This window comes from Oncorhynchus gorbuscha, linkage group LG26 (genome assembly GCF_021184085.1).
Source record: "Oncorhynchus gorbuscha isolate QuinsamMale2020 ecotype Even-year linkage group LG26, OgorEven_v1.0, whole genome shotgun sequence".
Taxonomy (NCBI): domain Eukaryota; kingdom Metazoa; phylum Chordata; class Actinopteri; order Salmoniformes; family Salmonidae; genus Oncorhynchus; species Oncorhynchus gorbuscha.
In genome coordinates, this window is record NC_060198.1 from 31,520,867 (window position 1) to 31,535,203 (window position 14,337).

Genomic DNA, 14,337 nt, shown 5'->3' on the forward strand with positions numbered 1-14,337 from the left:
GATTTGTCTTTCTTATTAATATGCCTCTGTGTGTTTTGTTTGTAAGCTCAAATGGGCAGTGATGTCCAATGGGCCTTCGAAAAACAAAATACTTTTTCTGTCTCTTATCATAGAATATGGGGTCATCCTGCAGGTTGTTTCCGAAACGAATTAAATATTTGTCAGAACCCATTGAGTCTAACATAGGGAGGGTTTCCTCACAAGGTCAAGAGAGAATGCCCTGTTGTCCACCCCAGCCGCTAACAAGCTACTTGTATCTGTGGTCTCATGTCAACAACATTGATGTGATGATTAAGCTCGTCACCTGGAAGCTTATAGACCAAATATGGTCTACCTACTGGTTTATTGAAATGCTACACTCAAGCTCTTGTGATATGTTGAATTTGATTACAGTTACCAATTATTGCAAGGCATATTATGATGCAAAACCAGGTATAAACAGAGATGAACAAGAAATGAAGGCTTTGAGAAAATATACTTGAGATCTGTACTATTTTCTTCCCAAGGGCCCTGGCATGTATGCCTGTGTCAACACATGTTACGTCTCTGCTTGTCTTTCTCAATAAAACATCTAATACCCTGAAAGCCATCTTTATCTTTCTTTATTATTGATTACCCCAAGACCATCACTGTCATTGAAAGTAACATTATATAATTATTGTTTGTACAGAACTGAAAACGTGATATGTAGCCTCGTATCTTTCTTATAATGTTCCATTTGCTTCGATAATAAGCATGCTGAGTCAGAGATGTCCTTCCTGTTCTTTGGGAGATGTAGGCATATTTTCAGTCCTACAGAACAGACAGTTATGAACCACCAGCTCCCTTTCCTTGCACAGTATGAGAGGAAGTAGTGCTTGGGTGCGAGCCAAAGAAAACCTCCTGATACAGTGCAACTCTGAAGCAGACTATCCACTGAGTCTTCTCTCTGGCTCAGAGCACTCTCAGTTTCACTACCCCCAGATGGCCTCTCACAGTCTTTCTCAGACAGCCACTGTTAGAATACTCAGTAGACACTTGAGAGCAGCTGAGCCCACAACCCTGTACCAGAACAGTGCCATGTTATTTTAAAGCTTGGATCTCTGTTTGTAAAACATTCATTGGAGACTTGTGCATTTAAAAGTAACACATTAGAGAAAACAGTAACCTGCTATGTAAAGAGAGGATTACGCTATTGTTGCCGTTGGCCCTAGGATTGCCCAGACTCCCACTGTTTCCTGAGAGAGAATAAACTTAACTTAATTCCGCCCTCTGTTGAAGATACAATAAATATATACATCATGCTAGGGGTCAAAACAACAAAAACATTCACTTCAACACACAGACATAAACAAAAGAAAGAAAACGGTTGAAATAGGTGTCTCGGTGGAAGTTTGCGATTTATTTATATAGCCTGAATTTGTATAATGTTGCGAAGCAATGGCTCCATGCCTAAAATGTCCACTAGAGAGCACTGTCCACAATGCATAACTATATCCAGAAGTCTCTAGAGAAGAAGACACATTTAGTCTACCACTCTGCACTCAAATGTAACTATTTCCCCCACATCTTAGGTGCAGATGATATGGACAAGTTTATGCTGTTTTACCTCTAATGAGATATTTGTTTTTAGAGCATTCTGTATGGTTTTGTTTCACATGTTGCATTTTAGTCATTTGGCCTATTGTAAGTTTTCCCATGCATTCAAACTTAAACAATAGTGAAGTTCCAGGCACACAAGTTATAACAACAAAGTACTGCTGTTGGCAGAGTAGACACTCCCTTGTTCTCTGGCAAGTTTTACATCCCATAGTCTGAGCCAAGTTTAGAGGCCAACCAACCCAGTCTCTCCTTTTCCATCACACTCCCTGTGATTGGTGAATTTGATCGCAGTTTCCATGTGTTTATTGCCAGATAGATTTGATGTTGCTATATTAAGAAGGTTGTTACTATGTTTTAGTTTTGCAGTAGGATACATATTGACACACTGTCCAGAAATAACTGACTACAGCAGGCTACTAATGAATGTTTTAGTACTAATAAGAAGAGGCTGCTGTAACATGTTGAATCAGCAAAACCAGCTGTAAAGTACCCTCCCTGACAGGACTCTCCCAAACCCGCATGCCGGTGCTACAATTACTACAACTACTACACTGAAGCATGACTGGTGTCCAGAGTGAGATTGTTTCAGCAGACAAGGGGGTGAGGGGTCAGTCAGATGCATGAATGGAATGAATGAAAGGGAGTGTTGTCTGTCCCACCAGAGCGTTATGAAAGGACATTTCTCTCTACCTGTGTTCCTGTATGTTTCGTTTCACTGGAACACTACGTTTCTGTTCTCAGATCAGTATGTGTGATGAGAGACGGGGCACACCGCAGTGCTCTTATGTAAAAATGAGGAATGGGGGGGGGCAAGAGACAGAGAGAGAGGAAGGGAGAGGGTGGGAGTCATGGTGGAAAGAAAAGTGTCTCCTCCCCATCCTTTGAGAGTTGAACAGTCCTATTCCTTCCATTTGCACGAGCAAATGTGAGATGTAATCAGCAGTCCCACAGCAGATACGATAGATGCTCATGGTGTGTGTGTGTGTGTGTGTGTGTGTGTGTGTGTGTGTGTGTGTGTGTGTGTGTGTGTGTGTGTGTGTGTGTGTGTGTGTGTGTGTGTGTGTGTGTGTGTGTGTGTGTGTGTGTGTGTGTGTGTGTGTGTGTGTGTGTGTGTGTGTCAATATGATCATTCCCTTTAGGCAGTAGGCTAAATGCGACATGTTAATGCCATAGTAGCAGAGGGGCTTACGCGTGATGAACAGCTTTTTTCTTCTTCCTCGTTGCTGTAATCTCTACCTCCCTCTCCCTTTCTTCTAGCATCTGCTGCTGTGTCCACTTTGTCCTCATCACCTTTCACCCACTTTCTGCTTTTGAGGGTGCACTCCAGGCTTACCCTCGAGTAGGTTTTTATTACAGCAATCACGTCAGCTTCTCACAAGTTTTCCAAAAACATGTCTTATCTGAGATTGCATACTGCGACAGCATATCCAAACAATGACTCTGACATTAACAATAGCTATCTTGTTATTGTATAGGCTAACCCACAATGTTCTAGAGATGGAGTGTATAATTTATATATATTTGAACCATTTCCCATCAGTACAATAGCTGAAGCACTTCTATTGTGGTATGTCTTTCCTACGGATGAAGTCCCGTTAACGGGATCGATTTGACAATAGCCAGTGAAAGTGCAGGGCGCCAAATTCAAACAACAGAAATCTCATAATTAAAATTCCTCAAACATACAAGTATTACACACCATTTTAAAGATAAACTTGTTGTTAATCCCACCACAGTGTCCTAATTCAAAAAGGCTTTACGGCGAAAGCATACATTGCGATTATCTGAGGTCAGCACCTAGTCACAGAAAAACACAGCCATTTTTCCAGCCAAAGAGAGGAGTCACAAAAACCAGAAATAGAGAGAAAATGAATCACTAACCTTTGATGATCTTCATCAGATGACACTCATAGGACTTCATGTTACACAATACATTTATGTTTTGTTCGATAAAGTTCATATTTATATCCAAATCTCAGTTTACATTGGCGTGTTATGTTCAGAAATGTTTTTCTTCCAAAACATCCAATGATTTTGCAGAGAGCCACATCAATTTACAGAAATACTCATCATAAATGTTGATGAAAATACAAGTGTTATACGTGGAATTAAAGATGTACTTCTCCTTAATGCAACTGCTGTGTCGGATTTTTAAAAAGTTTTGCGGAAAAAGCACACCATGCAATAATCTGAGTTTTTTAAATCTTACCTTCATTTCATTAGGCAAGTCAGTTAAGGACAAATTCTTATTTTCAATGATGGCCTAGGAACAGTGGGTTAACTGCCTTGTTCAGGGGCAGAATGACAGACCTTGGGGATTTGAACTTGCAACTTTTCGGCTCTTAGTCCAATGCTCTAACCACTAGGCTACCCTGTCACCCGAAGGTTCAGACAACAAAACAAGCCATACAGATACCTGCCATGTTGTGGAGTCAACAGAAGTCAGAAATAGCATTATAAATATTCTTAACATTGATGATCTTCATCAGAATGCACTCACAGGAATCACAGTTCCACAATAAATGTTTGTTTTGTTCGATAAAGTCCATCATTTATGTCCAAATACCTCCTTTTTGTTCGCACGTTTAGTTCACAAATCCAAATTCATGAGGCGCAGGCACACTTAGTACAGACAAAATGTCAAAAAAGTTATATTACAGTTCGTAGAAACATGTCAAACGATGTATAGAATCAATCTTTAGGGTGTTTTTAACATAAATCTTCAATAATATTCCAACCGGACAATTCCTTTGTCTTTAGAAAGGAAAAGGAACGCAGCTAGCTCTCACGGCCACATGGCATTCTGCCAGACCCCTGACTCAAGCAGCTCTTATTCGCTCCCCCTTCACAGTAGAAGCCTGAAACAAGGTTCTAAAGGCTGTTGACATCTAGTGGAAGCCTTAGGAAGTGCAATCAGAACAAATTTCCACTGTGTATTGGATAGGCAAAGACTTGAAAACCTACAAACCTCAGATTTCCCACTTCCTGGTTAGATTTTTTTCTCCGGTTTTTGCCTGCCATATGAGTTGTTATACTCACAGACATCATTCAACCGATTTTAGAAAATTCAGAGTGTTTCCTATCCAAATCTACAAATATTAAGCATATCTTAGCTTCTGGGCCTGAGTAGCAGGCAATTTACTCTGTGCACCTTATTCATCCAAGCTACTCAATACTGCCCCCCATCCACCTACAACGCATAAGCTTCATAAACATTGCATTAAATCCATGTAAAGAACTATGAAGTAAGCCTAATGGTCATGGATGTGGTGGGTTTTAATGTGAGCAGTACGGAGTAGCAGAGAGTGGGGCAGTGTATTATAGGAATTTCAGCCATGTAACTCTGTTCCTCCATCTCGTCTTGTGTTCCTGGCAGCTCCACTATCATCCTGGCCAACCTGGCAGCTGCCTGGTATTCATGTCACACCCTGCAAACACAGAAACACAACACAGCCAGCGAGGTGACGGGGATAGGGAGGGGGACTGGGTCCAGCAGGATGGGTCTAAAGGAGACCCACTGCTGCTGCCAGGGAGGTGGAGGTGATATAAGGATAGTCATAGTCAGAAGAGACACACAACTCACCTCTCATTACTGCTGGTTATTTGGGGGGACCGAGAGAGGGGGGGGGGTAGAAATAGAAAAAGAGGGTGAGAAAGAAAGAAAGAAAGAACAGGGGGGTTGTGCATTTTGAGAGCAGACGTTGTTTATGTTTGCATGCCTGAGTGTTCTCCACATTTTGGGGCAAAAGCAAGTCACATTGCTGATCTCCCCTGGCGCATGCTCTCACCATTTCCTCTATTCTATTTCAGGCTAAAAGTACATCTCCAGTATGTATACCCAAACCATCATGTCTTAGTTTGGCTCAAACTAGTTCGTGCTTACAGTACTTCAAGGCTCTGCGCAGCAGGGAAATCTTGTGTTAGTCTGCTTACAGTTTTACAGTGCAGCAATTTGCAGTGTAAACAAACAGCAACACAACTCACCAATCCCATGAGTTTTGAGGAGTTATGAGGATGGGTGGACTGCTCGGGGGCCACTCACCTTTCACTGTCAACTCAGTACAGACAGATCAGATCGATCAGTCTGATGTCAGCATGTACAATGTACCAGGCCTGTCCAGCTACAGAATACAGGGAGGTTCACCATGTGAGCAGAAGAACAATAATTGTTTGAGGTTGATAGGTGCACAGTCCAACTAGGCTCTGGTTAATGTTTGAATCCATGTCGCTATGTGTTATGACTGTTGGAGCATAACCACGCTCACAGAACTTATCACGATCATCAACACTCAAGTCAAAATAGAGAGAAGTTGAATAGCATACACAGGGGATGACATGAATGAAGACAACGTCTATCAAATGGGAAGAGCTGATTTCCTAAGAAGATGGTGGGGAAAGAACAGTGGGGTGAAAAGGTTTGTCATACAAAAACAAATCTGTACCACATAGACAAGGAAGTGGCCATAACATAGCACTGTTTGGTCTCTGCTTGTCCTTGTAGTGTGGGATAAACAGTCTCTGACTCAAGATCTCCTCCTCAGTCTGCTCTGAGGTCTTTCATCAATCCAAGGATGGAGAGAGAAGGCCAAACATTCATCTGTTTAGACCATTTCACATTTCCCCTGTTTTTTTAAACAGTGTATCTCTCCCTGATGTGATGTGTGTGTGACTGAAGATTGCGTCATACCAACTCACTGGACTCAACATCCGCTGAGAAATAAACTGCCATCTGGGAAATACTAAAAGAGCACAGGATGTTGTGGGTTATAGTTCCAGTAGAGCCCCATGTCCATTTGATACATAGAGTCAGACTCCAAGATCTAATGCAGTGTAATAGATACAATATTTATTCAGAAACACAAAATAATGAATTGTCTGGTAATCCACAAAATTGTTGTGGTAGCTGTCTCTTGGAAAACATTGCGGAACAGGCGTGTGTTCAGATTAACCGAAGTGCAAAGCAAAACTAGTGTGATTATCAGATTAACAGATCGTAGAATAGAAAAGGTTTGGATGAGTCCTTCCCTGAATGTATCAGTTCCTTTCAATTGCAATATTCATTCCATTTTACAAAATAAAAAGATGATCAGGTGCATAGACAAAACATTTTTGAGCCGAGAGTTCCTGAGACAGCATCACCAAATATGCAGTTTTCTTATTATTTTTTATTTATATGTTTTAAATCTATATTTTTTCAAATATATTTCCCTATTTATTATTTCCCCCTAATATGTTGATTTCCATCTTAAGCAACAACAACACTGTATCAAAAACTGTCTGCTACTTCGAGATGGTGCACAGCTGGAATATCAAGCAAGAGGTCTCGCTCTGACAGAAACCTTTATCTCACTTTTCCTCTGAACACTAGTGGCTGAAAACAAAATGATACAAAAAACACTGAACCATGATTGTAGTATAACATCCTTTAGCATTCAATGCAGACAGAAACACTGTATACAAAGAGGAGCAGTTTGTAAAGTTGCTTATTAAACACAAGTTGGATTGGCTAGCTGGTGTTCCTTGATTGTTTGTGTGAGTGAAACAGTCAAAGTCATTGCCCAATGTTTGAAAAAGCAGATCCAAGTTGGTTTCTAAGCACATTAGAATACTAGAACACATGATATTCACACACTTACACTGGTTAAGAAATCAAGAAGAATGATGTTATTTATGCAGTGCACCCCCAGTATCAAAGGCATCCAGTCCATTGACACCACTCCAGAAAGACAAAGGAAAGATGATGACACTGTCATACACATCGGTGTGTACAACAAGAAGATCCTTCTTCGGCACTAGTTATACAAGTCCACCTTTGTCTCTGGTTTCAGATCAATGGAAAAAAAATTAAACATATGCCTAACTAAAATTGTCTACAAATTTGTACAATGTGGCGTCATGTGAATGTTCATCAGCTGTATGCTCATAATTCCTCCTTCCTGTCCTCAGTGCATGTCCACAACATCGCTTGGTTTTCTGCTCTCCCTTGCAGACAATTCATTTCTCATTTTGTCAAAGAGGACTGCCCGATATTGGTTCCTCTTGTTATCGCGAGGCCCCTGCAGTGCTCTCATCTCTCTGCCTCCATGGTGACGCTGGCCTGTTCACTGGAGGCCTGCTGTGTGACGGCTTGGGGCCACCCAGGGGGAGGCACCTGAGAGGGCATCTGCCCAGCAGTCCACAGGCCCTGCTGGGTCTGAACTGGGGCAGAAGGGCCCATGGCCCAGTTGACCTGAGGAGGAGAGGTCGCCATGGAGGCTATGGGACTGCTGGCGTTGAAGCTCTCTGAAGCCTTGAGGCGGGAGAACATGGCCAGGGCGTCTGGGAAGTTGGGAGGTGTTGCTGGTGTGTTGGCTGGAGTGTGCATCTGTGGAGAAAGGAGAGAACCATTAATAAGAGAACATCGATCTGTACTAATTTCTGATTACATATTTCACTACTGACTTTTGTAATTACTGGCGCATTGTCTCCAGTTCTAATTGACAAGCTTGGTTTGATTTACTATCTTGACACTTATGTCCTCCCTCAACTGGTCCTTAGAAGTGCCTACATCATAATAGTTGTGGAAGCGAAAAGGGAAAAATATTTTCCCTTCGAAGCCCAACTTCCTCAGACTGACCCCTTGTCTTTCCACTGAATTCTACATCCTGCCCTGAGTCTACCCTCTCAGCTGACACTACAGAGAGCAGGCCTCAGAAGACTGCTCTGTGACTGCCAAACACAGGACCAGTCAGCCAAAACAAACACCATTCCATGAGTAAGAACCTAAGAGGGTCCAAAGGAATCGTACCTTCCAGGACATAAAAGGTCAAAGCAACCAGTGTTAGGATTCACCCCAACCATCTGAAGGCTACCAGACTGTCTGTTTTCTCATTGTGTGGACAGGATATCCACCACATAATAGATTATGCAATATCTCAAACAGTCATGTGGTTTGTAGTGGAACTAGGGGAAACAGATCCCCCCCAAGGCACATGCTTGCCTTCAGAACAGGTTTTGACTACGGTAAACATATTTCTTTAGGAGGATTGTCAGACAATTGAACTACATTTTGTTAATGAGAGCTGAAATATGTATAAGAAGAAAAAGATGTCCACAGGCTAATAAAGAAATTCTTATTACTTGATAAGAACATTAGTGGAGTATCCCACACACATGGATGTCTAAGGTTTCTATGGTGCAGTACGAATGAATGAGTTAATGAATGAATGAACAATCATTGGATTTCCCACAGGCATTAGCGTCGAGCTGCTTCAATAGGAACAAGACATGCCTTTATTCAACATAATCATTTATGATGCGTAGTGAACCATAAAGCTAGTATGTGCATTGCTCAGTTCAGGACAAGCATGTCTTTGTACAAAAAAACAGGTCAGCGGCAGCCATACTAGCATAAGGCTGGCTGCTTCAGAAAAGTAATTTTGCATTTTGCAGTTCACTGGTAGCCTACATTTGCTTCAGTCAATAGCATTGCAATAAATTACAGCAATAAATTGAAAGTGATCATAACAGACTTCCTGTCACCTGACACACATGGCGGCAATAAAACAATGACCTAAGAGTAATGGTTGCATGTCGGTGGCCGGGAAGTCTGGCGCAGAAAATCAAACTTGGTATAAACGGAGTCGTTTAATAAGTGCTCATAAAACTCCAAAAAACAAAATATACAAAAATATTGGGTACAAAATCACATGACTTGCATATAACATACAATAAAACAATCTCCGACAAGTACATGAGGGGAAACAGAGGGTTAAATACACAACATGTAATTGATAGTGTTGGAACCAGGTGTGAAGGAAGACAAGAGAAAACCAATGTTAAAATGAAAAATGGATCAGTGAAGGCTAGAAGGTCGGTGAGGTCGACCGCCGAACACCGCCCGAACAAGGAGAGGGACCGAATTTGGCGGAAGTCTAAGATTTGATTTAGAATTATATATTTTTTTATATTATATCTGCTTACAAAACGGTTAAAACTGTACAGCTGAAAAACACATATAATACAAAAGCCTTCCGTTATCTGACCACAATAACAAGACAGCCTGGTATGTGTGGGAGTTCCCACTGCTTTACATTGAAAGAGGTCAGCAGTGTATAGGGAGAAGGGTGTTGAAGGGGTTGGCTATGTGGACACACAGGGTGTGGGCCTCAGTGTGTGGCAGCTGCTCAGTCAGATCAGCTGGCTCTGTACACATAAACACACAGGAGACCGACCGTGCATTTTCTCATCTGGAGCTGCAAAGTTGCTATAGAAACAGTCCTGTTTGATAGGGATGGATCCTGTAATAGCAGCTGCAGCCAGGGAAACAGTACAAGAGAGCTTGTTTTAGAGAGTGTGGTCTTTCTCATCCCTTTTCCCATTGTTTATTGTCAGTTTGCCATATTTGTGGCTCAGAATAAACAATGGCAAACTGTACCCTGTACTAAAGCCCTGCATCCTACCAACCAGCATTGTCCATTTGAAACAAATGTGCTATTGTACACCAGGCAGTCTACTCTACCATTGTTCAAAGGGCTTGTAAACAGACACATTTTCTTTTCAAAAGTATATCCCGCATCAGAGCACATTTAAATGTAGACACTCAACGTCTAATAGCCATCCCAAATATGAATAACAAGGGCAGTAGTACAGTTTACAAAAGCTGTTTCCTTTGGACGATGTTATGAAGACTCTTTAACTGACTCGATTCATGACTGCCACAGACCTCCTGGCATCCTAGACATTGACTGGGACATTGTGATAAGCCACACGTCTACAATATTGCCACCAGCCTATGCCTTATGAGCCTTAAAAACCCCTGTGTGCATTTCAATCATGAGGGACGTAATCATCTGTGGATGTAACATCCCATAAGCACGTTGAGTTTCAACACTGACCTCCATCGTGTGATCTACAAGATACAATTGTTGAGGGCACCATGGGTAATCTGTCTTTAGCGAGGCTGCACCTTTTTCAGAGCTGTTTCACTAACTCACAGTCACCCTACACAATGTCTGTTTCCATGTACGTGGTCAACTGTCCAACGAGATGAACGAAAGGAAATTCAAACATCACGTGTCACGTGATACACAGCTTACATTACTGTGTCCTGTATCAACAAATCAATCTCACCAACCTCCAACACAAACAGGTCAATGAGCAACCATAAAGTGAGTCAATAATTAACCCAACACAGTCCCTTGTTGTTATTATACAGCCAAGGATAGATTAATATACGGTGCTGGTTTGTCATGTCAACTTGTTCAAGTGACAAGTGTCATTTTAAACCAAGGTCACGGTGCTCTTCATAACAACACAACCACTACTGACAACAGAAACAATAGCCTACAGCACTTTCAAAAACACTTCCTTTAATAGCCGTGGGTGTAACAGAGTTCATTTCGTAACCTCACTCCCCAGCTTGAGATGTCTCCACATCATGTTACATGTGCATCGGGCCTCTCCTACGCTTGACCTTTCTGCGCTGGTCTGTTGAAGCACACAGTGGGCACATACTGCACCGTAGTTAACCTGTCAACCAATTGTCAATGAAAGGGGCTCAACTTAACCTTATGCCACGCCTGACAGCCAACCCCTAATGTAAACAGACCACGCCAGCTGTATTGCCAATGTCACTGCTTCTTATCTAATCTAACGTCTGCCCACATCCTGTTTATTTTCATCAGTTTGAAAATGAAAAAATGAAAATAGGAGCAGGATGAGATCATTGGGAAATGGCAGACAAAGTGGTAGGTTATGAGAGGTAAGGTTCTAGACCTAAATAAACTGATATCTTATTGCTCATGAAGCCAGATGTTGTTTCGAAGGAGGAAATCTATTGGCCAAATGGAAAATCTATATGACAAATGGCCTAGAATAAACTGTGCTAATGTCCTGTTATACATGTGTTAAGATTTTAACACTGTCATTAAAAGACAATGTATGTACAGTTGAAGTTTACATACACTTAGGTTGGAGTCATTAAAACTTGTTTTTCAACCACTCCACAAATTTCTTAACAAACTATAGTTTTGGCAAGTCGATTAGGACATCTACTTTGTGCATTACACAAGTAATTGTTCCAACAATTGTTTACAGACAGATTATTTCACTTATAATTCACTAAATCACAATTCCAGTAGGTCAAAAGTTTACATACACTAAGTTGACTGTGCCTTTAAACAGTTTGGGAAATTCCAGAAAAGTATGTCATGGCTTTAGAAGATTCTGATAGGCTAATTGACAACATTTGAGTCAATTGGAGGTGTACCTGTGGATGTATTTCAAGGCCTACCTTCAAACTCAATGCCTCTTTGCTTGACATCGTGGGAAAATCAAAAGAAATTTGCCAAGACCTCCACAAAATTGTAGACCTCCACAAGTCTGGTTCATCCTTGGGAGCAATTTCCAAACACCTGAAGGTACCACATTCACCTGTACAAACAATAGTACGCAAGTATAAACACCATGGTTCCACGCAGCCGTCATACCACTCAGGACGGAGACACGTTCTGTCTCCCAGAGATGAACGTACTTTGGTGTGAAAAGTGCAAATCAATCCCAGAACAACAGCAAAGGACCCTGTGAAGATGTTGGAGGAAACAGGTACAAAAGTATCTATATCCACAGTAAAACAAGTCCAATATCGACATAACCTGAAAGACTGCTCAGCAAGGAAGAAGCCACTGCTCCAAAACGCCATCGAAAAGCCAGACTACGGTTTGCAACTGCACATGGGGACTAAGATCATACTTTTTGGAGAAATGTCCTCTGGTCTGATGAAATAAAAATAGAACTGTTTGGCCATAATGACCATTGTTATATTTGTAGGAAAAGGGGTGAGGCTTGCAAGCCGAAGAACACCATCCCAACCGTGAAGCATGGGGGTGGCAGCATCGTGTTGTCGGGGTGCTTTGCTGCAGGAGGGACTTGTGCACTTCACAAAATAGATGGCATTGAAGCAACATCTCAAGACATCAGTCAGGAAGTTAAAGTTTGGTCGCAAATGGGTCTTCCAAATGACCCCAAGCATACTTCCAAAGTTGTGGCAAAATGGCTTAAGGACAACAAAGTCAAGGTATTGGAGTGGCCATCACAAAGCCCTGACCTCAATCCCATAGAAAATTTGTGGGCAGAACTGAAAAAGCGTGTGCGAGCAAGGAAGCCTACAAACCTGACTCAGTTACACCAGCTCTGTCGGGAGGAATGGGCCAAAATTCACCCAACTTATTGTGGGAAGGTTGTGGAAGGCTACCAGAAACGTTTGACCCAAGTTAAACAATTTAAAGGCAATGCTACCAAATACTAATTGAGTGTATGTAAACCTCTGTCCCGCTGGGAATGTGCTGAAAGAAATAAAAACTGAAATAAATGATTCTCTCTACTATTATTCTGAAATTTCAAATTCTTAAAATAAAGTGGTGATCCTAACTGACCTAAAACAGGGAATTTTTACTCGGATTACATGTCAGGAATTGTGAAAAACTGAATTTAAATGTATTTGGCTAAGGTGTTTGTAAACTTCAACTGTATGTTTTGTATAGTATGTATCATAAGTGCTGTAGCCCTGAAATCATTTTATTTATTTATTTTGACCTTTTTTAAATTATTTTTTTACTAAAACAATGTTCACTTTTTCTGGAACCACCCTCCCCCACAAGACACATTTTCAAGGCTTTGATTCAAGAAAAAGAATAGTAGCAGTACAGATCATCCATAACTCACATGACTTCATTTGACGACTATAGGTATTAGAAACATAGCAGCCTATCATGTCACCATTCATGTGAAATAACACAGTAAGTAATATGCTACAGTACATGACAAGGCACTATGAACAACGTGGCCAACGTGTGTTTATTCTTGTCAGGCTTGTGTGTGGGTACAACATGGCGGACACGGACGACAAGGGCATGAATATAAATATAATCATAGATGTTGCAATAATCATCATCATGATGTAATAATAATAATAATAATAATAATACATAAATGATTCATTATTAACAATAATACTGTAGGTTTTCTATACTTACCATTTGATGATGGTGACTGTATGGAATATTGGTTTCTTGAAAAAAGACACTTAATGCAGTCTATTGAAAAATAAAATATATGTGTCAATAAGCAACAGTCCAGTGTGCATTACACATATGATAGCCTATTGCAGACAGATACAACCTAAATTGATATTACACTATCTGCTGTGAAAATGTTACATTGTGCCATTAGGCTGCTGAATACCATAGTTAGCTACATTTTCATTGCATAATAGCATTAGCCTACTGGGATGTTGTAAAGATAACCAGATTATTTTACAAATGATTGGCATTACTGTATTAATTAGATGTATTTAATTAATGACTCTGAGAAACAGACACAGGCTGATCTCTGTAACTGATCTATCTTCCATGCACCAAACCCATTGTCAACAAGAAAAGGTTCCCATACCTCGAACTGCCAATGTGCCGCTTGTAGAAGCTGTTTCGCTTGGTCTGCGGCGCATCCAGCAGTCAGGACGAACTGATTTATCATAACTTGGTGCTTTAGATCATCCATATTTGCATAAGCGGGCTATTCTAAACCTTTCCCCTTGGGTTGGTGCTCAGTCCTTGAGGTTATTCTCCCTTGCATTAGCCTTTCCTCTCATCGACCATGAAGAGAGCACAGTCCGCAGTAAAAACCCAAATATTTACTGTATGAACTATGTTCAGTGTCCTGAGCGCCCCTTTGATCGGCAGCACGAGAGCGCAAATCAGAGCCATGGGGAGGGTCGAT

General features: G+C 41.2%; 1 protein-coding gene across 1 annotated transcript; it reads right to left on the reverse strand.

Moving 5' to 3' along the window:
• Window positions 1-6,400: 6,400 nt before the first annotated feature.
• Window positions 6,401-14,291, reverse strand: LOC124015225 (UBA-like domain-containing protein 1). The gene is made up of 3 exons (XM_046330279.1): window positions 14,011-14,291; window positions 13,596-13,655; window positions 6,401-7,945 (listed from the first exon to the last, which is right to left on the reverse strand). Exons 1-3 carry the CDS (start codon window positions 14,116-14,118, stop codon window positions 7,649-7,651), a joined length of 465 nt encoding a protein of 154 aa, XP_046186235.1. The 5' UTR covers window positions 14,119-14,291; the 3' UTR covers window positions 6,401-7,648.
• Window positions 14,292-14,337: the final 46 nt, after the last annotated feature.